This window comes from Emydura macquarii, unplaced genomic scaffold (genome assembly GCF_026122565.2).
Source record: "Emydura macquarii macquarii isolate MOO-44397 ecotype Brisbane River unplaced genomic scaffold, CSIRO-AGI_Emac_v2 contig_3235, whole genome shotgun sequence".
In the NCBI taxonomy this organism is placed as follows: domain Eukaryota; kingdom Metazoa; phylum Chordata; order Testudines; family Chelidae; genus Emydura; species Emydura macquarii.
This window is the reverse complement of record NW_027133372.1, coordinates 382,511-407,479: the sequence shown is the minus strand read 5'-3', so window position 1 is coordinate 407,479 and position 24,969 is coordinate 382,511. Positions and strand designations below refer to the sequence as shown.

Here is a 24,969-nt window from a genome sequence, read left to right as displayed (position 1 = left end):
ATACCAGTGCTAACAAGCTACAATCACCACAGGTGAGTTACAAGGTGGAACCTATGGAGACAGACATGCCTCAGTGTTTGGAGATAACGCAACCAGCTGCACCAAAGTGTGAGTGTTGTACCAAACCATGAGTGGGGCACAGCGGAGGAGGGAGGGGGAAAGCAACTGCTAAAGGAACATTTGTTTTTGGTCATTCACACTGGTGAGGGAGGGATGAGTTAGAGGACACAGCTGAAGATACCATGAGGTGGGTGTTTCATTCTTATTCACATTGATACATATTGTTGCTGTGCTTTCCAAAGATAATGCTGGGTTCCCTTTCCCTCTAAGGAAGCCTTTCTTATTTCATACACAGATTCAGGGCATGGGAGTGGGGAAATATTTGCCTCTTAAGGGCTCCTAGGGAAGATATTTAGTGATCCTGGACATTCGGGGGGAGCTCGAGGCCATGGTATTCACTAGTTTTCTAAAGGAAGTTCTAGCTATTTGAAGCTGTCCTCCTTGCTTCAGACAACCCCTGGCAGAAGGGATTACACACCCAGAGCTCTTTGGGAGAGTAGGACAGACACTGTAAGGCCAGTTATGGGGGTAGGGAAAGGGCAGGTCCCATGGGGATGGAGCTGGGAGATATTATTCATCCCACTGGGCCTGACTCTGATCCTAGGACTATCCAAACTCCCTCCCTTGGCTTCCTTTAGCCCCTATCCTGCCAGGTCTCTATGGTGGCTGGGCTGGGGGCTCAGGAAGGGGCCATGCCCGGCTCTGGGTCATGGAGGATGAAGTGGCAAAGGCCAGGCTGGCACTGGAAGGTCCATGAGGTTCCAGCTGATGGGGCGACCAGCAGCATCCAGGAGGAAGGAGCTGGGGAAGAGGCAGATCAGGCCAGAGATGGACAACTGGCTCAGCTCCGTATCCCCATAGGCCCACATCTTGTTCAGCAGGTCAGCTTGGGAGATGTCCAGGGATGAGAGCCTCCCGTCTGGGTCTATGCTAGGACAGCAGAGAGCATCAGGGCCTTGTCTTCAGGGTGAGTAGTTGGGTGTCAGATCCCAAAATATGGAGATTCTTTCCAAAGCAGGTGACACTGTACACGCTGGTCTGTCTGGGGAGTATCAGACTCCCTCTGCGCAGCCCCTAAGTGTGGGTGAGACATCTAGGGCTCCCAAAGGCATTAAGGGGAATTGGGGCCCCAATGCTAGAGCTCCTACCCCACATCCACCCAGTCCCCAGGTAACCATCAGCTCTGCACAGGCTTTAGGGAAGATAGGTGAGATGTGGCGCAGGGACGGGGAGAACATAACCACTCCCTGCCCTTCAGTGGCACTGAGTCCATTTGAATGAGCTTCTTCCTGGCCAAGATTGGGGGACCCTGTGCAGGTGCTGAAGCAGGGATCTCTCGCCCCACGGCTCACTCTGCCCCAGGCCTATGCTCCCTGCATGGTCCTTGGGAGAGGCTGGGCTCAGCGCCAATCCCATTGGGATTCTGCTGGTGGCAGCATCAGGACCCCTGTCCCTGGACCTTGAATGGGGTGAAGGATGGAGATTACTGGCCAGATCTTGGGTGTCCCACTGCTGTACTGCCCAATGTCCTCTCCCCTACACACTGCCCAACACTCCTTCACCCATCCTCCGAGGGCTGCGCGGTGCGGGTAGCTGCTAACCTGATCTCTGGCCTGGAGCTGGGATGTGGGTGGAGGCAGATGAAGCAGCAGGACCCCTCATCATCCCAGCAAGAACATTTGCGTGGTCATGGTTGAAATTCACCTCCGTTTTGGCCGTTGAAGCAGTGAAACGTTGTTGGCCTTGTTGCGTGGCGACAGTGGCGCGTGCCAGCATTATTGACTGTGCCCTGGGCAAGGGGTCGCACTAGCCAAAGCTTTAGTCAGACGCCAGTGGGCAGTGGAGCGTGGCTAGATAGAAGGATGGGCACTTCGTCCCTAGCAGGGCTGTGCTCTGACTCTGTGCCCGTCTGTCGGAGCTCAGTGGGACACTCTGAAAGATTTCACACAGTTCGAAAACTCCTCAGTGGAAGGCAGCACCCAGGAGGCCCTCTGCCATAGCTGCAGAGCGTGGCAGCAGGGCTGAATGAGCCCTGGGCAGCCTCCCTTACCCAGTGCAAACAAGGCCAGAGTCGGGGGAGGTGGTGGAGCCTGAGGACTGACCAGATGGCATTTTCTCAAAGGTTGTGGCACAGACCTGCCTGATGCCAGGCTCTGGGACTAGGCAAACAGCTGATGCCAAACCATGAGTGGGGCATGGGAGGGAAGGAAACCCGTTGCTGAAGGGGCACCTGCTTAGTGGTTGTGGGTGGGGAACTGAATCAGAGGACAGAGCTGGAGACACTCGGGGCAGGACTGGGTGGGTGTTTGTTTATTATTCATCAAAACAGATAGGTGAGTTGTTAATGCCCTGCTTTCCCAAGGTGGGTGCTGGTTTCCCCTCTCTCTCTGACAAATCTCTCCTTGTTTCGTACACGAGAAGTGTTTGCTCTGAAAGTTCCCCAGGGAAGATACTTAGTGATCCCAGAAATTTGGTGAGGCAGCTCCCACCCATGGTATTTGTTACTTTTCAAAAGGAAGCCCTGGATATTTGACCCAAACCCTTCTGCTGCACACACCACCCCACAGACCAGATTACGCACCCGAGACATTTTGGTTTTCAGGCCTCCCGTATTTTCACCAAATCCGGACACTTTCTGGCAAGAAGCAGACCCTTTTTTGTAAAAATTTCATTTGAAAAGCTAGTTAAAAAATGGGAAACTGTTGTGGCCCTAGCTGGAATCCTGCCACCCCCCGGGCCCACTTGGTTCCAGCCATGCGACGGAGCGACTATCACAAAAGGGAATTACACAAAGGTGTCTTCAACAATCAGTTTAATTGCAGCAGGGATCACAAAGCCCGAAATGCTTCCTGCTATCGGTCAATGGCGGCGGGCAGAGTTAAGGGGATGTGGGTGTCTTGGCTGCGTGGTGCTGATTTAATGTCTGGATTACTTTTGGGAGTCCTTAGGGATAGTGAAGCTTGGTTTGGGGATAAACCACATCCCTGGGATATAATTAACCCTTAAATTACAGAGGTAGACTGGCCCCTGAGGGAGCTCTTGGCATGGGAACACTTTCAGGCTGGTTAGTATCAATGTGGAACAGCCAGTTGTGTGGTGTATTAGAAGCAGGTCCCTCTCAAGGAGATGTTGTTGAATGGGGACTGATTGCATGGCCCCTCCTACCCTTTTAAAAGGGGCCATGGCCTGTATTGTCCTGGAGAAGGGGAAAGGAGCTGATGAGAGCAGGCTGCCTGCAAAGGGGAGAGACGTAACGAGCCCCGGAAAGCAGAGATCCAGGGGGAGATATCTCTGGTGGCAGTGGAGAGACGGTGACCATCTGTAGAGGAGTTAGAGCTGCTATATGCTGAGCAGGATGTTCCAGGGAAAGGGGGGAGGAGGAGGAGAGCAGATGAAGGAGGCAGGTGAGTGTGTGGTAGCTTGATTGGATGGAAGGGCGTTGAGCCGTTGCTAGGGTGGGGAGGGGGACTGGGATGGGGCAGTGCATGGGAACTGGAATGGGGGTTGCCACATGTATGGGTTGGGTCCACCACAGAGGGCAGGTTATGGGTTTGGGAGAGTGGGACAGACCCTGTAAAGCTGGGTATGGGGCTGTAGGGAGGACAAGGCCCGTGGGGTGGGGGGTAGGAGGACCCATGTGAGGCTGGAGGTGGGAGATGTTACTTGTTCCCCTCAGCCTAACACTGATCCCCAAACTCCCCACCCCACTTCCTTGGCTTCCCTTAGCCCCAGCCTGCTGGGTCCCCTGTGTGGCTGGGGGCTTAGGCAGGGGCCATGCCTGGTGCTCAGCTGGGGGTTAACTTGGGGGCAATACTCAGTGCTGCATTGTGGAAGATGTAGTGGCTCACATCGGGTTGGCGCTGGAAGCCCTGCCTCTCCTGCAGCCTCTGCATGGGGTAGTTGTCCGTGGCCACATGGCTATAGCTGGGATAGCCTAGTGCGTGCAGCCGCTTGGCCAGCACATTGTTCAGCACCCCACTGTAGCCGCGTCTCCTGTGCTGGGGCAAAGTAAAGCTATTCCTCATGGCACCAAATGGGTCTGAATTCATCCAGCTGACAGGGTGGTCAGAAGTGTCCAGGAGGCAGAAGCAGGGGAAGAGGCGGATCAGGCTTTCCAGGAACCTCCTGCTGTGCTTGTTCCCCCCATAGAGCCACGTCTCGTTCAGCAGGTCAGTGTGGGAGACATCCAGGGACGAGAGCCTCACGGCTGGGTCAAGCCTGTGGGGACAGAGAGCAGCAGGACCAAGCCCCAAGGGTCAGCAATGGGGAGTCAGACCTGAGAATCATGACATTGTCCCTAAAATCCTGAGGGTTTTTTTTAAAAGGATGATGCTGTGATGGCTGGTCGTCCTTGACAGCTGAACTGCCCCGGCCCTGACCCGTGCCTGTGACCATCAGTGTTTCCAACACTCTTCATCAGTTCTGTCCCTATCCAGCTTTCCATCAGTTCTGTCCCCTGCTCCCGCAGCCTCCCCTCTGCACCTCCCAGTGTCCTTTCACCCTTCCCAGCCTTGTGGGGGTTGCATTGGGCTCCCCTCTCCCTATTCCAGGATGGGTGTCCCAGGGACAGGGGGAGCACGATCGCTGTCCTGTCCCCATTGCTCACAACAGAGGACGAGGAGGGGGAGTGGAGCCACCCTGACATGCTGAGGATTCCTGTTCCCCCCTCCCCTCCCGAGAGAAGGTGTCATGTTACTGCAGGAAGGGGGAGGAGCCGGGAGCTCTTAGTGCATCAGCTCTGATTGGCTGTTCTTTCCCAGGAGGGACCTATGGGAGAGGCAGCCAATCAGAGGGGGCATCCCAGGCAGGCAGGGGGGAATTCCCAGGGTCATTGGGAGTGGGACTCAGGAGAGCCAAGTGGAGGGGAGTTGGCCGGCTCAAGGGGGTGGGGAATGGGACTGACCTGCACAGTGGCAGCTCTGCCTAATGTCCCTTGGGCAGGCGAGTCGTGGTGCAGGGAGAGAGGAGCACGGCCGCTCGCTGCCCAAGCCCTGCCACGGCTGCTGGCTGATTGCAGGAGTGCCCTGTCCCCAGGGGTACAGGTGGGGCCCCATTGCTGGCACAGAAGCCATTTGGCTCAGAGTTTCCCGGGAGAGGCCGGGGGCTCTGTGCCGGAGCTGAAGCGGGATCCCCCTCCCCATGGCTGGCCCCAGCCCTTGACTACACGCCCCAGTTCTTGCGGGGTCCCGGAGGAAGGCTGGGCTCAGTGCCAATCCCACTGGGATTCTGCTGGTGGCAACAGGACCCCAGGCCCTGCATGGCGAATAGCCTGCCAGAACTTGGGCATCCCCATGCCACATTGGCCAATGTCCTCGCCTCTCAGGCTGTGCCCTTCTCTACCACACCCCACCCTCTGTGGGGCCCTGCGGCGCAGCCAGACACTGACTGGATTTCAGGCAAGGTGCTGGGATCCGGGTGATAGTAGGTGAAGAAGCGGTGCACATCCAGCTTGACCCCCTTAGCCTGGGCGATGTCCCTGGAGGCCTCCAACACCCCATCCTGGAACCCTGCAGGGGGCAGTGACGAACCGTGAACAGTGGGGAAAGGGACTGAACGGTGCTGACAAAAGGGCTCCTGTATGTGGGGAGCCCAGCCTGGCACAGGGAACAGGAGTCTGAGCTCCCAAACCCACCCGCCCCTGGCCTTGGGGGAGAGGATGAGGTCAGGTGAGGTGACCCCAGCCCAGCACAGGCAGGGGGCTACCCCCATGTACCTGCCCACATAGGGTTCATGTGAGCCACCCAGCAGCCTGGAGGCAATGGTACTTTAGGGGGGATCCTGGGATTTTTGGCCTAGACGGGAGATATGTGCTCAGTTCCAGTGGGGCTCTCCCCAGTGCTGTGGGGCCCACATTACCATAGATGCAGAAAGCCTGGCCCCAGTTGACGGCGCTGCTGAGCAGAGCCCGGTAGGCACCCAGGTCCCGGTAATACGCTGCATACATGTTGGTGTAGAAATCAGAGTTGTCTGTTGCCACCTGCCGGAAAGACACGGAGCTGAGTGGGGAACTCCCAATGAATCACTGATCTGCTTCCCCCCCAACCAAAACCAGTCTGGCCCCTGCCCTGGGGCCCCCTAGACTGGAAAGCTCCCAAATCCCAATCCGTGCCCGCTCTTTGGGACAGCCTGGCCCCATCCTGGGGCCCCTAGACCAGGCTTTCCTATCCCGTGTGTCGGGACCCAAAAGTGGGTCTCCAGATTGTTTTGAAAGGGCACGTGGAATCTCCTGTCCCACGGGTCTGGCTGGGCTCACATCCCTGCTCCAACCATGGCACCCTTGGGTCCCAGCGCAGCTCAGCTTAGGCCCAGCCGTCATGACAACGGGAATCCGGTTGGGCCGTGTCTGTGTGAGGGGCACTGTAGCCACGGGAGCTAGGTCACAATTCCACTCTCACAGATTTGGTCCAGCCTGGGCAGGACAAATCTGAGTGATGCTGCAACCTCAGAGGCAGTAACTCCCGGAGCAAAGAGCCAAGTCCAGCCAGCCCCACAGCACAGGAGCTGCCGCTGTGGGCTGGGCGCCAGGCAGGACCCAACGCCTGTCACAAGGGGCAGGATGTGACTGAAGCCACCCAAGGTTCTCCACCCCCAGACTATTTACTAGGTCACGACCAGCCATAAACATTTACAAAGGGATCCTGAGCCCAGAAAGGTTGAGAAGCACAGCATGGGAGAAGAAAGGACCCCCAATCCCAATCCCTTCCACCTGAGTCAGTCTGGTCCCCGCACCAATGTCCCCTGGGGGAGAAAACCCCAGATCCCACTCCCCACCTCCCCAGAGAACCAGGCCCCCCAGGTGTAGCACGGTGGCTGAGTGGCAGCACCTCTGTGCGTGGCCGGGTGAGGACGGCTTTGAACTCAGGCCACGAATCCACCAGCACCTCATGCCCGGCCGGGTTCCCGCGGTTTACGTTCATCACGGCGCCGCAAACCTGGCAGAGATGAGGGGGTGGGGCTTAGAGATGGGGAGGGAGCAGCAATTCCAGCTCTCCTAGCTCTGCCAGGGGCCTCCCAATGTTTGTCTGGGGATTTCAGCGTCTTGTGATCTGCACATTGGGGGAATTCTTTGCCCTGATCCAAAATGGCTGCCCTTGCCTGTCCCTGCCAATGGGGCTGGCAAAAACAGGCTGCCCTTATTCAAGATGGCCGCCATGTCAGTGGGCCAAGGCCAGGGAAGACGGCTGTCTTCCTTCCAGGGCTTACCCTCCTGGTTATGGGTCTGACCCCTGTTTTGTGGCCCCTGGGCTGGTATGGCAGGGGAGACCCTGAGCAGGGGGAAGGAGGTTAAAGACCAACACATGTTTGAGCCATGTGATGGGCATGGGGCTGAGGAGGGAGCCAGAGCTACCCAGCTCTCTGACTGGCTGGCACAGAGCTTACCCATGCAGTGATTGGCTGGCACAGCGCCTGCCTGTGCTGTCATTGGCTGATATTGAGCCAACCTGCCCTGTGATTGGCTGGGGAGGTCCTGCCGGCTATGCTGGGTGAGCAGCAGGAATTAGTGCTGGGCTTGGACTTTGGGAGGCACGAGGTGAAGTGGGCAGGGTGCGGCTGGGAGAGCAGCCAGTGCCTGGGGCCATGCCCCCCATGCTACTCCCCTAACCCGTAGGGCAGTGGGGCCTGCCCCTGTTCCCCCCCACTCTCTAACACGTGTCCCGGGGGGAGACAAAGGGACATTCCCCTGCTTCTGCCCCATCTGGCGGTTTTCAGTCCTGGCCCAGGACGGGGAGGAGTGGGGGCAGGTGTAGCCATGTCACCTGCAACGTCTCAGGCAGGCGCCTCCGCAGGGTCACCTCCAGCATCTGCAGCTTAGAGGAGCAGCTCAGGAGCAGCATCTGTGGTTTGGATGGGCCCTTGGCAGCTTTCAGGGGGTATGTCACGGCGGGGGGGGTACCTAGGATCCGAGAAAGCCATCAGTTACCAGTGTCTGTCTCCACCCCCACGTGACCACAGAAGGAGGCAGGATGTTGGTATCGTCCCATCCCTGTGTGACGTGCTGTACCCCACCTACACCCTCATGGTGTGATTTGTGTATCATTCCTGTTCACCCCTATAGTGTAACTGTGTATGGCCTCATGCAAAGCATGTCATGTAAGGTGGTGTGGAATGCGTATGACATACTGAACATTGTTGTTGAATAAGGGCAGACAAACACGAAGCTGAGCGTCCACGCCTCCCAGATGCATGCACACAGGAACAATAGACTGGCCTGAGCACCTGATAAGGTGACGCTCATTTGACTCAAATGAGGGAAATCGTGCCCTTCGCCGGCATGGCCCATCAGCTGACCCCAGTGCTGTACACTGCACCCTGCGAGCTCATTACCCTGTCCATCAATTTATCAAAGAAACTGATATGTCCCATATTGTCACTCGAAATGAAGTGTCTGCACACACTCAATCCACACGCACTGCTTTAAATCAAACAAACAAGTTTATTGACTACAGCAAGATTTTAAGTGATTATAAATTGGATTAATATGAATGAAGAGATTAGATCACTATTAACTAAAAGGTAACTCGCATTCTAACCTCAACTTAATATTTCAGTAGCTTCTTAGTCCTTGATGTTGGCTTACCCACAAGCTGGCTGAGGTGGATCTTGCAGCCAGCCTCCCCGCTGCCCCCTCCCCGTGAGCAGTTTCTCAGCATCCTTGATGTTGCATTGCAGATGGATTCCAAGGGAGAGCTCTAGAGTCCAGAGACAAGGATGCTCTCTCTTTTAACAAGTTTCCTCCACACCCCCTGGGGTCAGGTGATGGGCCACGTCCGGTGATGGGCACAATTTCCCTCAGAGGAGTCAGATGAGTGTCGCCTTATCAGGTGTGCAGACCAGTCCCTTGTTCCTGTATGCATGCCTCTGGGAGGCACAGATGTTTCAGTTTTATGTTTGTCTGCCCTTATTCAAGCCGTGTGAGACACACATTTGGGGATCTGCCATAGCAGAGTTTCATATCCGTACTTATGTATGGCATTGCAGGAGACATGCTAACATAACAACAATGTTCAGTGTGTCATGAGCATTCCACACCATCTTACATGACATGCTTTGCATTAGACCACACACAGTTACATTGTAAGGGTGAACATGACTGACACACAAGTGACACTACCAGGGTGTACATGGGGTACAGCGTGTCACCCTGCAATAACAATCCTACAAAACCAAAGCAGTCAGGGTACAGCCCCTCTGCTCACCAGAGACCCTACATTTACAATCCCAGCCTGTGGCCCCAGCCATGCCAGGGCTGGTCTGTGCAGGGCTAGCACGGCCCCAGTAGCTCCCACTCACCTGGGCAGTCTCTGTTCCAGGATAAGGAACAGCCCCGGAGACGAAGGGGGACCGGGTGCCCGTGGGGCAGTGATGTCTCTGCCTGGCAGCGCCTTGTCACGTCTCCGTTGGGTCTCTCCTTTGGGGGCTGCTCCAGCCTCTTATCCCCGAGCGAATGAACCATTAACAGAGTCAGTGCCTGGCCCTCAGCCAGGGGCACCTCCCTGGAGTCACACGGTGCGATTGGAACCCCTTCTGTGGGCTGGGGGGTGAGAGGATTTCCTGGTCCAGCAGAGCAGAACTCTGAGGAAACCGAGCACAGCAGGGTGTGGGGCATGAGCAAACCAGCTCTGCAGGCGCCCCTTGATCCTGACCCCCAGCCCTTCCCCCAGCTCTGCTGCTGGCCCTCAGTCCTGCCTCCCAGCCCCAGCTATCCCAGCCCTGGTCTCCTGCACAGCAGCTCTCCGAGCTCTGTCTGCCTGTTGCTTTGATAGAGGATGGTGCTGGAACGGGAGTTCCCAGACTAGGCCCTTCTCCTTGGCTGCGTTCTTGCCTCTAGTCTGTGTCTCTCCAAGCTCTGTGCCCTGAGGCATGTGCACTCTGAGTCACTCTGCGCTTGTTTTGGCCGTACTCTGGCTGAGATCTCACAGGGGCTCCTAGCACCAGGGGGGAGCATCTGTGGGGTCTGGGCTGGGGTGGTTTCCACCTACCACAAGATGGGAATGCCCCCGAGGTGGGGCTGCCCCGGTTTGGTACCCCCCAGGAGCAATGCAGTCAGTATCTGAAGCAACCCAGTGTTGTATTTGTTTCTTAGCTGGAATCCAAGCTGAAGGCAGAGGCCATGTTGGCAGGAACCGCTGCCTCAGTACTCCCAGATCTCTGGGATCCATCATGGCTCGCCCTCCTTTTGTCTCTGTGTCCCCCTGGGAGCTCCAGGTGTTACCCAAATAACAAATATTACAGGATCTTATTAGGGGATAAGGCAACAAGCCGCATTTATTGTGAACACAGAAACTTCTGTAGATAGTATCCAAGAAAAGAAAAGTATCAACACTGTAATAACATTAATATTGTGCTCTCCTTAGTGAAATAGCATTAATAATAATGTAAACACTAGGAAAACAGTATTAACATTATATCAATACTACAAATTACAGAGACACATGTTTCAATTGATGCTTTCATTCACATTCACACACACTGACAGGCACACACAGATAGAGACAGACAGACATACATAGGGATCTTCCAGATGTCATAGTTACCAGCTTCTTGGTGCTCATGATAGTCACTGGCCAGGTGACTAGAGCATGAGGATGAGGAGCAAGGTTCTGCCGATGCGCATCGGTACTCCTGGCTGGTGTGATGTTGTAGACCCGAACCTCCAGCCTTCATCTTCTTGTCCCATTTTATAGGGAAAGGACCCCATGTAAGTCTATGGGTTTTGCATTGTCATGCTGCAACTGCATTCTTGGTGTGATCCTCAATCACCCACATTGTTGCAAGCCTGATCAGATTTTGTCCTTTGAAATGGGCTGGCTCCAAAGTTATCAGGGTGACTCCTCTTCGGCTATTTGATCATCTTTGCTTCTTTCTTCTTCCCTCAAGCGTTTCAGGTGAGGCTGGTGTTTTCTTCATGTCTGTTTCGATATCCCTTACTCAGACCAATTGTTCAATCACTCTTTTTGTCTACACCCAACTCAATTGCTCAGCCATTCATACTTCAATCACTCAGGGCCAACTCCTAGCTGAAGAACTTACATATTATTTTTAGAGCAAACCTTATTTCATTTTTGACAGTGTCTTTCACAATTAGATAGATACATTACATTGCACAGTGTGGCTTTTGTACTTAGAATAGGATTTTTACAAATATATTGGAAGCAGGTAAAATTAACAGATAAACTGGCCAGTGGACATAGTACAGACATTTACAAACAATCTTAAAATTATACAAAGTGCAGACAAACTTGAATTAACATGGAAAAGGGTAGAACAGCAAGAGTCAGTTTGAAGTTTTAGCTTTTGATTCAGACTGATGTGCCTTTTGGTAGGAAGGGGGGGGGGTGTTTGTGGCTCTGTCAAAAACAAGATTTTGGCCAACACAGGGCTGCTGAGTCTCTGGGGTTCTCACAAACACAGACACCTTCCTCGCACCCCACGTCGCTGTTCCAAACTGCAGCAGGGCTCCGCCCATGTCTGCCAGGTGGCCAGCGCTAAGTCACTGGGAAACTGTGCAGTGAAGGTTGCCTGGAGATGTCACGTGGCCCTTACAGAACGTTAGGCCCAGCAAAACTCATACACCTGAAAACCAGGCAATGAGGAGTTGAGGTGCACGCCCACGGTCCTAAATTCTGCCCCCTGGAGCTGCCAAGAGCCCTTGGGTCCCAGCTGCCCTCAGTGTGTTAGGTGTCACTGTACTGAATGGTGGAGGGCTTAGCTGGTGCAGGTCGGCAGAGCGGTGACTGAGACGAGGTGGTTTAAGGGGAGCCGTTCCCCTTGGCAGAGGTGAGCCCATCCTCCTGCCCCAAATGTGAGTGATCAACAGAAAGTGGCACGGTACCTTGAGAGATCTAGTTTCCCTCATTCCAGTGCTGAGCTGTGCACGTTGTGTCACTAGGGGGTAAGGATAGGATTATGTCACCGAAGTCATGGATTCTGTGACTTCCAGAGACCTCCATGACATTTTCTGCTTCAGCCCTGGGACCAGTGGGGCTGCAGCTGTCAGCTGGCGGGGGTGCTCTAGGGCTACAAGCTGCCATCGATAGGGAAAGAGGCTCAGATATCCCCTAGAGGAACAGGATCTCGCAGATCCCAGCACACCTGGGGGGAAATGAGGAAAAGGGGCAAGGACACCCAGATCCTGGAGCACACAGAGAGGCAGGGAGATGTGCTCAGACACCCCCCAGCAACAGCCGCCCCCCAGATCCCCACACCTGCACAGGTACAGGGACAGGGCTCAAAGCCTCCTAAAAGTGGAGGAGACCCCAGATTTTGGCTCATAGGAGGAGGACTTCAGACACCCCTAGAAAGACAGGACTCCCCGATCCCAGGGAACACATGAGAGGGAAGAATGCGGGGGTGACTGATACCCACTCACCCTTCTTCATCCCCTCCGATCTCCTCATAACCTCTCCCTTTGCTGCAGCTCTGAACTCCTCTACCCGTTACCTCCGCCTCTTAAGTTCTCCTCCCAGCAAGCATTCACATATGTCACCTTCGGATTTGCAACTAGTTTAAGCAGCTTCTGAATCATCTGCAGTCCTGCAATTACATTGCCCCCAAGGCCCTTCATAATAATATTACAAACCCCTACGGCAGAGGCAGGTTGTAGGAGCAGGAACGGTTTGTTCTCAGGCTTCTGCTGAGGGTTGGATTATTAGTGCTGTAACACCAGCACCACCATCCACCACCCCGGCATTCTCCTTGAGACACACGCACAGGGGCTTGGAGCTGTGGCTGGCTGGCATGTAGCTTTATTGGATGGGAGATGGTTACAGTTTCTACGAAGTCTGAAAGCTGAGGAAGGGGGCTGAGAAGGAATGTTGGGCTGGGCTAGAGGGGGGCTGCTATGTCTATAGGGCTCAGGGTAAGTTCCACCCAGGGAGGCTCGTTATGGGGCTGCAGTGGCTGGCCCCACGAGTGGGGCCCTACGCTATTCACGGCTGTGAAAAATGCCTCACGGACCATGAAACCTGGCTACTGTAGGGGGATCACGGGACTGCCACCTTCACTTCTGTGCTGCAGCTGGCAGGGTGCTGACTTTAGAGCTGGGTTCCCGGCCAGCAGCCGCTGCTCCCAGCAGCAACGCAGAAATGAGGGCAGCAATACCGTGACCTCCCTACAGCAACCTTGCAAACCTCTCCCACCCTGACCCTATTTTGGGTTGGGCCCCCCACGGTTTCAACAAATTTCAGATTTAAATATCTGAACCCGTGAAATTTAGGATTTTTTAAGTCCCACGACTGTGAAATTGGCCAGGATGGACCGTGACTGGGGTAGGGGCCTGTCCATGGGGCTGAGGCGGGTTATGGTGCTGGAGAGAGGGGAGATGTTTCTAGTTCCACTGGGCTCTGTGCTGAGCTCTGGATTCTCCTGGCCACCCTGTTGGCCCTCAGCCCTGTCCCATGGAAGTTGCTGGGCCACAGGACTTTGGTAGGGAGTGGTGGCTGATGCGGGGCTAGGGTGCTCAGGTGAGGGTCATCACTGGCCCTGGGGTGTGGATAATGATGTAGCACAGGCCAGGCTGGCGCCGGAAGCCCTGGCTCTCCTGCAGCCTCTGCGTGCGGTGGTTGTCCGGGGACACGTGACTGTAGGTGGGATAGCCTCGTGAGTGCATCTGCTTGGCCATGACTTTGGTCACCACCCGAATGTAGCCGTGCCCACAATGCTGGGGCGGGGTGTAGCCGTGCACCATGGCACCAAAGGAGTCTATGAGACACCAGCTGACGGGGTGGCAGGCGGCGTCCAGGAGTCAGGAGCTGGGGAAGCAGCAGATCAGGTCAGACAGGTACCGCTGGCTCTGCTTGGTTCCCCAGTAGGGCCACGTCACATTCAGCAGGTCGGTGTGGGAGACGTCCAGGGATGAGAGCCTCATAGCAGAATCCAGCCTGGGGGAGCAGAGAGGGGCAGGCTAAAGGCAGGGGAGGGAGGAACTAGCTAGGTCAGGGGTGGGGTATGGGCTAGAGTGTCTTTCCCCTCTAGATGGCACCTCCTCTGATCCGGCCGCAGGGCTGGGGGATTGGAGGCTCAGTGGGACAGGGAACATGGGGCCTTTCCCCTTCAGGGGGCGCCATCGTCAATATGGCCCTGGGGCTGGGGAACTGGCTGGTTCAGGGATGTGGGGAACGTGGAGCCTTTCCCCGCTAATGCAGGTCGGAGCTGCACTGTGTCATGTCTCTGCTTAGTGGGTTGTGGAGGGGGTGTCTCCTTCCTCGTGGAAGCTTCTCCCCCTTCCCAGGCGTCCCCGGGAGCCTGACCCTTCACTGGGGACCAGAATGAGCCACCCATGACTGAACGGGCTTTCAGGGGGGAAGATGCCCCTGCTCTGGAGGTGAGGTTGCTGGTCTGTCCCCCCCATAGATCTATTTGCTCCATTTTTTGCCCCACCTGGCTTTGCAGGATGTCATATTACACCTGTGCTGTCTATTGTCCAACCCAGCTTTGCTGCCCTGGGCTCCCGAGTTTCTCTGAAATGACACCTCTTGTGTTGGGGGTCCTTATGTGGGGGCTGAAGTGCATCCCCCTCTGCCCCACACTCCCCCATGCCTCAGCTCTCCAGTGCCTGTGGGGACCCGGAGCAGCCAGAGCGCAGGCCATGCGGGCAGTGCCAATCCCAGTGAGATACTGCCATTGACGGGCCCATGAGCCTGAGGCCCACATAGGGTGAGGAACAAGGCCAGCTGGCCAATTCAGGGCCTTCTAGTAAAGCTGTGCCCCCTCCCCCATGCCCAGGCCCTGGGCAGACACTGACCTGATCTCGGGCATGGTGCTGGGATCCAGGTGGAGTTAGGTGAAGTAGTTGGACACCTCCAGCTGCCCCCCTGCGGCCCTGGCAATTTCCCTCGAGGCCATGTTCAGCCCATCCTGGAGCCCTGCGGGGGCGACGACAGTTCCTGAGAAATGCCCCTGATTGGGGAAGGTGGCTGTGAGGGGCCCAGCCTTGCATGTGGGGAGGAGAGGGGACCAAGCCAATCCACCAGAAGGCAGGTCTCACAAAATGGAGCCTGCATCAATTGAGCCAATCCCAGCCCATTCAGAGGCCATGGGGAACGTGGGAGCAGCCCAGGGGGCCTGAAGGCTCAGGATGGCACTGTAGGAGGCTCCTGGGGTTTGCCCAGTCGGCAGGGGGAGAAGCAGTGGCTGTGGGACTCAGGGGAAGGCAGCCCCACACATTACCGTGCATTACCAGCAGCCTGGAGGCAATGGTACTTTAGTGGGATCCTGGGATTTGTGGCCCAGACAGGAGATATGTGCTCAGTTGCAGTGGGGCTCTTCCCAGTCTGTGGGGCCCACATTACCGTGGATGCGGAAGGCCTGGCCCCAATTGACGGTGCTGCCGAGCAGAGCCCGGTAGGCACCCAGGTCCTGGTAATACGCCGTGTACATGTTGATGTAGAAATCAGTCGTCTGTTTCCACCTTCCGGGGAGACACGGAGCTGAGTGGGGAACTCCCAATGAACCACTGCTTTGCCTGGCCCCCCGAGCCAGCCTGGCCCACACCCTCGGACCCCGTAGAGGGGAAGGGTCCCAGATCTCAGTCTCTTCCTCCCCAGCGAGCCTGGTGCCAACTTGGACCTGTAGAGGGGAAAGGCCCCAGATCCAGAGCTCCGTCCTCCCGAACCAGCCAAGCCGCCAGATCAGAGCCAGCTCCTCTTCGAGGGGAAACACCCCCGAATCCCATCACCCACCCACCCCAAGCTAGCCAGGCCCCCCATTGCAGCACAGTGGCTGAGGGACGGCTGTGAACTCTGGCCACGAATCCACCAGCACCTCGTGCCCAGCTGGATTCCCGTGGATTATGTTCATCACGGCGCCGTGGACCTGCCAGAGACACCGGGGGAGGTGGGAGGAAGCCTGTCAGAGCCGGGGGAGGGGCAGCAGTTCCCACTCTCACGACTCTGTCAGAAGTCTCCCAATTTTTATCAGCTGGTTTCAAGCATTTTGGTAGAGATTTTTGCCCATCTCCAAAATGGCCGCCCTCACTCATGCCCACCAGTGGGGCTGACACCCCAGGCTGCCCTTCATCAGGATGGTCACGTGATGAAGTGGGAATTTTTTGGACTATTTTTATGACTCTTAAGTGTGCCTCAGTTTCCCTGGGTGAAGGAGGGACTAAGTTTGATCCCAGGGCAGACTAGGAGATGTGAGGGGTGGGGGTCACCTCCCAGGCTGACTGGAATGAAGAGAGTCGTTAAGGAATTGCCTGAACTGACACAGCTCAACGCCCCAGTGACTAAGGATGCAGCCAAACCCAGCTTGAGGACGAAGGCCTGGGAGGAGGGGGCTTTCCCCTGGGAACTGACTGAGGGAGGAGGTCAGCAAGAGACAGAGCCTGAACAATCACTACAGCTTGTGGCTTGGCCAGTGTGGGCCAGGGTTAAACCTTCAGGTCCAGGCTTAGGTACTCCCCATGCCGCGTGCCAGCAAGCTAACGAGCCCTGCTCTGGCTGGAGAAGCTGCCCCGTGTCACTGCCAACACAGGCTGCGGAGCAGGGTTGCCAACCGTACATAAATGTATGGCCAGTCAGTAAAAAATGTATAATTTTAGCACTGTCCATAAATCAGTAAGTAAATGACAATGTGCGTGAAACTGGATAGAAATAAAACACGTTGTGTTTGGACAGTGATTGTCATTGTTCAGAATCACTTCTTAGCTCATAAAACTGCACTGCCCGTGACTTTATCCATTCCCTGTTCTCTGTCATCGCACACGCCCAAAGAACCCAAGTGAGCAATTACCTACAGCGCAAGCAATGGTGTCCTGCCGAATTCCTGTGCACAGCATATGGTAGGTGAGTGCACACTTTTGTGATGTTGTGTATTGGCGAAGGTATTTTTAGTGATGTCAGTACAAAGTTTACCGTGTCAGGTAAAAAAAATCAACGTCAGCTCTTCAGGTCAGTACAAACTAAAATGCCAGGTTGGCAGCCCTGAGGAGCCCGGGGCCCTGGAGAGGGTGAATGTCTCTGACCAGGCGTCTGCCTTGGTTGGACAGAGCTCACCCGCCCCAGGGTTTATGCTCTTGATTTGTGGCCTCTGGGACTGGTGACCCTCAGCATGGGGGAAGGGAGAAGGGGCTGGTGATGACCCTTCCCCCATACACTTGAGGCCTGGAGCTGTGGAGGGAGGCAGATCTACCCAGCTCTCTGACTGGCTGGCACGGAGCCTGCCAGCCACACTGGGCGAGCAGCAGGAATCGGTGCTGAGTTTGGGAGATACGAGGGGTGAGTGGGGAGGGGGTGGCTGGGAGAGAACCCAGCACCTGTGGGGAGGGACCTGCACCCCATGCTACCCCCTGACCCAGGGGTTGGGGCTTGCCCCCAGTCAGCCCAATCTCCGCCCTATCACCCAGGAAAGAGAGAACTCTCTGTCCCGCTCCCATCCCTGTCCCAGGAAGTGGCATGTGGGGGAAAAGACGGATCCACATCACTGGCAAGGTCTCAGGCAGGCTCCTCCGTAGCATCCCCTCCAGCAGCCGCAGCTTGGCAGAGCAGTTCAGGAGCAGCATCCTTGGTGGGGATGGACCTGTGGCAGATTTCAGCAGGGATGAGGCAGCCAACACCCTAGGGGGGAGAGACCCATCAGTTCCCTGTGACCATCCCTCAGCCCCACACACCTCCTGGGAGACACGGAGGTGTCAGCAACCGCCCAGCTCTGCTGAAATAACAAATGCTATGGGTAGACCCTACAATAACATACCAGTCTGGGTGCAGCCCCTATGATCATGAGACCCTACAATAACAAACCAGTCTGGGTGCAGCGCCTGTGCCCAGTGGAGAACCCAAAGTCTGTAGGGGTTCACGATATGGCACCAACGTCATATTCTCAATGCAGCATTTCCTGCGGATTCTCCTCATCCCCCTAAATATCGGCACGTCCCTGCAGTTCATATTTGAGCTTTTCAATCTAAAGTTCACGTTTGAGGACAATTTGCACAAGTGGTGCTTGGATGTTCCCAGAGCCCAAGGAGTGCTGGGTCAGGACCTCAACTGAGTGAAATTTCCCTTGTAAGGGGCAACAAATATTCACAACAGTTTTTTCACACAATTTGCCAAGGTGTGTTTGTGAGAGTTGAGACCCTACAATAACAATAACAAAGTGGTCTGGGTACAGCCACCCTACTCACAAGAGACCTACAGTGACATGTACTGGCTGGTTGGTTGTGGCCCTCAACCATGCCAGGGCTGGTCTGGGCAGGGCTAGCACAGCCCCGGTAGCTCCCACTCACCTGGGCAGTCTCTGTGCTGGAGTAAGGAGCAGCCCTGGAGGAGACGGGAGGACCGGGTGTCCCTGGGGCAGTGATGTCTCTGCCTGGCAGCGGCTTGTCTTCTCTCTGCTGGGTCTCTCCCTCGGGGCTGCTCCAGCCTCTTATCCCCGAGCGAATGAACCATTAACAGAGTCTGTGTGGCCCAGAGTTGGGGCAGTTATGTCACTGCAGTTGCAAGGCACGATCAGGCCCCTTCTGTGGACAAAGAGGGGTGAGAGCATGGGGGTAGGCGGAGTGGGACTGACACAGGAGACAATGCACTGCAGGATCTTCCAGACCCAGCCTCTCCCCGCAGGGGGTGCTATAGGTAGCGGGGCAGGACCCCCTCCCCCCCCCCCCGGTTTCTGTTTGAGCTACTGAACTGTTCTCTCGTCACACAGGATGACACGAAGCTGCTTCCAAGCGAAGCTCCCTGGAAAATCCCTCTGTGGTGAAAGTATTTGTGGATTCCCAGCATCCTTCAGCCGGGCCTGAGCCAGCGGAGGAGAAACACCAGCTGGGATCCAGCACAGGCAGCTAGGGGGCCTGCAACCCGAACACACAATGGGGGCAGGGACCCCTGCAATCTATTCCCAGCTTTGCCACTAAACTGCCGTGTGTCCGTGGGCAAGTGCCTTGTCCCCTTGTGCCTCAGATTCCCCCCCACCCACCAGACACACCCTTTGTCTGGCTTGTTTACTTATCTCCAGCATGAGCACTTGAGGGTGGCTGTGGGGTGTCCCTTCTTCCTGAAGGGCGAGAACTGGGAACTTTCCATGGACATAGAGTAATAAAGGGTAGACACTGGAGGTGGGTGAGCTGGAATCTTGGACTGCAACAACTTCTCTTTAGGAGCCAAGTTTGCAAGCAGCTCGGAACAGCTCTTCCGGAGAATCAGACAGGCATGAGTATACTCTGCTCCGTTCCCGTGCTGCTCACTTCACCCCCGGCCCACCGAGTGGTCAAGCTGGGGCTGTGGCCTGGATCCTGCCCCAGCATCCTGGCTTGGGGCTGCCCAGAGGCTCAGACTTGAGGGGGCTGCGCTCTCCGAGCTGTGGCTGTGGTCCGTCCTGGGGGCGACGTTATCCCTGCAACATACCCCACCCGCTGGGGCTGGGGGAGAGCCAGGGCCACCGGGGTTGGGGAGATGGACAGATCTGGAGCCATGGACAGACCGATAATAACCACTGTCAGTTGGGAGCCAGGCCAGCCTCTGTTACTGGCCTGTATTCTCAAACCGGGCCCCGGGGGTTGCCGTTGGGTGCAGCGGTTCCCAGCTTGCACTGGGTGGGGGGCGTGTGCTGTGGGACGTGGGCTGTTTCCACAGAGATGCTGATCTGTCTGTCTCTCCGTCCCCCACTCCTGCTCAGAGGCGGTGCCAGTCCCAGCTGATGCCCTCCCACCCCCCAGGACCCTGCACTGGTGAGAGCCACGCCCCCTCCATCCTGGGCCAATGGGAGCCTTGCTCCCTTCCCCCCACATTGGTGATTGGTGCCCCGCCCCCTCCCCCTGCACTGGTGAAAGTTCTGACCCTTCCCCTGCACTGGTGATACCCTACCCACTCCATCCTGAGCTGGTGAGAGCCTCACCACCTCCAGCAAACTGCAGAGCCCACCTCCCCCCACCCCACATTTGTGAGAGCTCCACCCCCTATCCCCCACACTGAGAGATCTGCCCTGACCCTACTCCGGTGTTCACCATGCACGGCCTGCCCATGAGGCCAACCGGCTCCCTTTTGGGGCAGCATGGGCGGATCATCCCAGTCACCCCGCCCCACAGGGACTTGCCCATGGGGGCTGCTCCCTCCTCAGTCCCCATGTGGCCATTGGGGCTATACACTGGGGGACACGGCAATGTGAGACTGGGCCCGTGGGGACTGAATGCCAGACCACCCTGCCCACTGCTGCCAAACAGCGCAGGGGGCCTGAACTCTGGGGTTGAGCTGGAGCGGAGCTGGCGCCCCCGAAAGGGCAAAGGATCCTTATCCTATTCCTTTCCCTCCTGGACCAGCCAGTCCCCCCCGGCCTAGGGCTGGATCAGAGCCAGCGCCCCATAGAGGGGGAAGCCCCGTGTCCCTTCTGTCACGGATCCACAGGGTCGGTGCTATGCCCCCTGCTTTGAAACAGTCCCTTGAAAGGCCCCCCCTTCAGTGTGCCTGACCCCCAAGGCTCCTACGCTTCCTCAAGGGCCAGCCACACGGACTCAGCACCTCCAAGATGGAGCCCCTGGGCTCCAGGCCACCTGCTTCGCGCCGTCAACTCTGCCCAGCAAGTCCACCTGACCAGACGCCGGGTCAGAGACATTTATCCTCTCCAGGGCCCCGCGTTCCCCACTTAATGACACCGGGCAGCTTTTCCAACAAAAGCAGGGTTCATTAGCTTGCTGCCAAGGGCATGGGTGTTGGCCCAGTCCTATTTTCATGAAAGAACAGAGCCACAAACACCTGCCCCCGCCTCTTTCCACCAAGAGGCACTTCAGCCTGATACACTGTAACTTTAATCAAAAGCTAAAAACTCAACTGGCTCATATTGTTCTACCCTTTGAAATGTGCACCTCAGCCTTTCTAAAATATCTAGCTACTGCATAACATTCAAGTCTGTCTGTATTTTGTATAATTCCATTTGGTTTAAGATTGTAAAAAGACCATTTTATCTGTTAATTTTACCCACTTTCAATATATATATAATTGTGAAACCCCTATTTTAAGTAAAAGAAGCCACACTGTGAAATGTAATATACCTACCTAATTGTAAAAGACGCTGGCAGAAATGAAATAATGTTTGCTTTAAATTTAATTCAGCGAGGAGTTTGCACTGAGTGATTGAAGTGTGAATGGCTGAGCAATTGAGGTGGGTGTAGACAGGGAGAGTGATTGAACAATTGGTCTGAGTAAGGGATGTTGAAACAGATGAAGAAAACACCAGCCTCACCTCAAACATTTGAGGAAGGAAGAAAGGAGCGAAGATAGTAACTTTTACCATTCAAATGGCCGAAGAGGAGCCCACCCTGATAACTTTGGAGCCAGCCCACTTCAAAGGACAAAATCTGATGGGCTTGCAACATTGTGGGTGATTGAGGATCACACCAAATGCAGATGCAGCATGACAGAGCAAAAAACCATAGACTTACATGGGGTCTTTTCCCTATAAAATGAGACAGAAAGATGAAGGCTGGAGGTTTGGGTCTACATCACCACACCAGCCAGGAGTACCCATGCGCATCGGCAGGACCTTGCTCCTCATCCTCGTGCTCTAGTCACCTGGCCAGTGACTATCACGAGCACCAAGAGGCTGGTAACTATAACATCTGTTCCAGAGGGGTAGCCGTGTTAGTCTGTATACAGCAAAAACAGCGAGAGTTCTGTGGCACTTTAAAGACTAACAAATTTAATTTTTGTAGGCATAAGCTTTCATGAGATTCAGATTCAGAGGTAATGACGAAGTGAGCTGACACTCACGAAAGATTATGCCTACAAAAATTAAATTTGTTAGTCTTTAAAGTGCCACAGAACTCTCGTTGTTATAACATCTGTGAGATCCCTATGTATGTTTGTCTGTCTCCCTTTCTATGTATGCCTGTCTGTTTGTGTGAGTGTGAATGAAAGCATCAGTTGAAACATGTCAACGAAGTATATTTTATTAACAGGAATCTCTGTAATTGTAGTATTGATACAATGTAATACTGTTTTCCTAGTGTTCACATTAGTAATACTATTTCACTAAATAAAGAACAATATTGATGTTGTTACAGTGTTGATACCTTTCTTTCTATTTACCAAATTTCTGTATTCACAATAAACGTGGCTTGTTGCCTTATCCCCTGAAAAAGCTCCTGTGACATTTGTTATTTGAATAACATGGGGAGTCCTGAGGGCGGCACAGAGAAGCTAAGATCACAGAGCTCAGACTGGTCAGCGCCTAGCTGCAGCGTGGTGGAGTCTCTGGCTCCCCGAAGGACGACGTAGGCAGCCGCTGGGCGCCTCCCGGTCTGGTGCCCTCCAGCAGAGCAGGGCTGAGTTCCAGGGCACCACCTACCGGGAAGCGGGTGTCAGGTGCTCAGTCCACGGGGTGCCTGTTTTCTTTCCGGGCCCTCCGTGGATGTGTGTCAGCCTTTAATGACGGCACCAAGTGCCATGTCTGCGGCTCTGCCCCAGGAGCATCTTCAGACTCCTTCACGCCCTGGGGCACAACCCCTCGTCCCATGGGTCACTGAATGCGTGTCATTCATGGGGCAATTACAGAAATCCCCCTGTGATACGACCCGTGCCCAGGGTTGCCAACCGATAATGCCAAGGTCAGGGCAGGCTGCAAAAGGAGAGCAGATTCTCCCCACGCTGGTGGTTGACACTGAAGCCCGGCTTCCCAACCAGCTACGAACTGCTTCTGATTACCCCACACTGGATATCAAGAAGCCAGTCCAGAAATTCCCACAGCCCCCTTCACTGCATTTCAGCTCCAGGTTCCCAAATCAGCACTAGGTCCAGCAAAGAAACCAGTTACTTAAACTCTCTGCTCTTTGCTAAAAAGGTTCCCTCTGACCCCAAGGGGTCAGCCACAGCACCAGATCAATATAAACTTGGATCTTACCTAAAATATCATGCTGCCAGCCAATCCTTTAGTATCTAAACTAAAGGTTTATTGTAAAAGGAAAGAAATAAACCATGAGAGAAATGTTAAAGGGTTAAAGTAAATCACAGATATACAAATGATTAAAAGTCCATATACTTCAGGTTTCTGGAAGAAATGTGGAGTTGCAGGCTTGTGTAGTTCTCTCTGGTTCACATCCAGTACCTGGATGGGTCTAAGTCCTTTGGTTCAGTTGCAAGATGAATAGATCCAGAGATAGGTGTGTGTCTGCAGACTGGACAGGAACAAAGACAAAATGGTTTCTCTGGCTTGATCTTATAAACCCCCTCCTCCGGCCATGCAGCCTGTGGGCAGTCACAAGACCCAAAATGGAGTCCATAGTCACATGGGCTAATCCTGGTGACTCCTCCGGTGTGCCTGGGGTCCATAGTCACATGGGACAGTCCTGATGCTTCATCAGGTAGGCTGCCTGCAATGGAGTCCAGAGTCACATAAGCAGGTTCTGGTGACTCAGTGGTGATGCTGGCCTCTCCCTCAGGGCCCCTTGAACCTGGGAATGCCTTAATGGGCCATTATGCAGGCCATTGTTCTGTAGCCTTCCTGTCTCGCGTGTTGCCCAGGCAGCACAATTTGAAATACAGGTATCTCAAATACATCTATAACTTCCATTTCAAATATTACACATGAACCTAAGTATTATTATCTTACTTAGCACATTACAACCTTCCTAACAGTACCTGACATGGCATATCCCACATGGATTATTATGATTCTGCCATACTGATGTCACCCAATATACTAAATGCCCCCCCACTCAAGCCAGCCCGCATGACACCCCCTTTGTCACCCCAGGCTGGGGCTGCCATGGGGCAGGGAAGGGTGGATTCAGCTGCCGTTTGGAGCCCATGGTGGACCCTTTCCCTGGTTCCCTTGTCTGGGGCTCCTCTGGGTTGGGGGGTGGAGCCAGAGCTGCCCCACCTTGAGCCCCATGCCCTCCCTTGAGGGGCCCCTGTGACCCTAGGCTACCCCCTCCCCCCTCAAAGTTGGGGGTGGCACCATGTCCATCCACTCTGCCAGGGCTCTGCCTGCTGCCCACCATGCCATGGCCCTTTGGCTGTGCCCACCCATGATCCACCCATCTCTCTCTTGCTGGCAGGGATCACCCGGCTGCAACGCTGGGAGCGGGCCAAGTCCCTGGGGCTGAGCCTCCCCAACACTGTTTGTGAGACACTGCTGGAGCATGAGGGAGACCCCAGCTTCCTTCACCGGTTGGTATTGCCCCCCCGTGACCCTCTGCAGGGGGATGCGGGGTCAGGCGTGAGGGACATCAGTCGATCTGTGTGCAGTGCTTTCCCAGCTGCTCCCCAGTAGCATCGTTCCCTGGGGATAGTAAATCTCCCCCAAACAAGCCCTGCTGCGTGTCCGGGGAAATGTGATCACTCTCCTGGATGCATTAGCTGGAATTCAGCCCCTCCCCCTTCGCTCCCAGCAGTTTGGCTTGGAGGGAGATTTGTGCATAGATCTGAGGGGCCCGGGCTGTGGGTTCTCCACGAGTGGCAGTTGCAGAGCTCCACCCACCTTTGCAGGAGCAGATGCCTTAAGAACTGCGGAAGGACTTCCGCTGGCAGAGTCAAGTTATTCCTCTTTACAGGACAGCGCAGCAGCCTTTCTGTTTTTCACCGTCGGACAATAGGTGACTACGAAATTGAACTGGACAAAGAAGAGGCACCAGTGGATCTGACGTTGGTTAAGGTGCCTGGCTGTTTGGAGGAATTCCAGGTTCTTATGAGCTGTAAGGACCTGGACTAGGAGCCTGGTCCCCTCTAGTCAATGACGTTTTTCCTCAAAGGCTGACTTGATGGCTAACAACGTCCTCTCTGCCTGGTTTAGCTTAACAGTTTACGTGAGCAGAAGATACAGGGAGCAGTCGGCCACTGGGGACCGCTGGCTGCGACAACGCCATACCCAGAGTAAAATTTGATGTGTCAGCCTCTACTCTGAATGGGGTTAGAATGGTCACCAAAGTGAATCTCTTTTAGTTAAAACAACGAGAGTCCTGTAGCACTTTAAAGACTAACAAATTTA

General features: G+C 55.0%; 1 protein-coding gene, 1 long non-coding RNA gene and 1 pseudogene across 3 annotated transcripts; 1 reads left to right on the top strand and 2 right to left on the bottom strand.

Moving 5' to 3' along the window:
- Positions 1 to 2,855: 2,855 nt before the first annotated feature.
- On the bottom strand, positions 2,856 to 9,618 carry LOC137142598 (glycine N-acyltransferase-like protein 3). Of its 2 annotated transcripts, XM_067532000.1 has the most exons (6): positions 9,352 to 9,617; positions 7,818 to 7,954; positions 6,885 to 6,992; positions 5,917 to 6,037; positions 5,447 to 5,567; positions 2,856 to 4,278 (listed from the first exon to the last, which is right to left on the bottom strand). In XM_067532000.1, exons 1-6 carry the CDS (start codon positions 9,512 to 9,514, stop codon positions 3,846 to 3,848), a joined length of 1,083 nt encoding a protein of 360 aa, XP_067388101.1. In that variant the 5' UTR covers positions 9,515 to 9,617; the 3' UTR covers positions 2,856 to 3,845. The 2 variants fall into 2 exon arrangements, with proteins under 2 accessions (XP_067388101.1, XP_067388102.1); XM_067532001.1 differs by lacking the exon at positions 6,885 to 6,992 and having other exon boundaries at positions 9,352 to 9,618.
- Positions 9,619 to 13,509: 3,891 nt separating this feature from the next.
- On the bottom strand, positions 13,510 to 15,438 carry LOC137142617 (glycine-N-acyltransferase-like protein 3; annotated as a pseudogene).
- A 3,046-nt stretch (positions 15,439 to 18,484) lies between these two features.
- LOC137142582 (uncharacterized) lies at positions 18,485 to 19,929 on the top strand. The gene is made up of 2 exons (XR_010916967.1): positions 18,485 to 18,530; positions 18,700 to 19,929. It is a non-coding gene; the product is annotated as an uncharacterized lncRNA (long non-coding RNA).
- The last annotated feature ends 5,040 nt before the right edge of the window (positions 19,930 to 24,969 follow it).

Coding starts and splice junctions, on each gene's coding strand:
- LOC137142598 (XM_067532000.1), bottom strand. CDS start 9,514: ATGGTTCATTCGCTCGGGGATAAGAGGCTGGAGCAGCCCCCAAAGGAG. Junction 6,993..7,817: donor GCCTGCCTGAGACGTTGCAG/GTGACATGGCTA, acceptor CATCTCTGCCAG/GTTTGCGGCGCCGTGATGAA. Junction 5,568..5,916: donor CCAGGCTTTCTGCATCTATG/GTAATGTGGGCC, acceptor TGCCCCCTGCAG/GGTTCCAGGATGGGGTGTTG.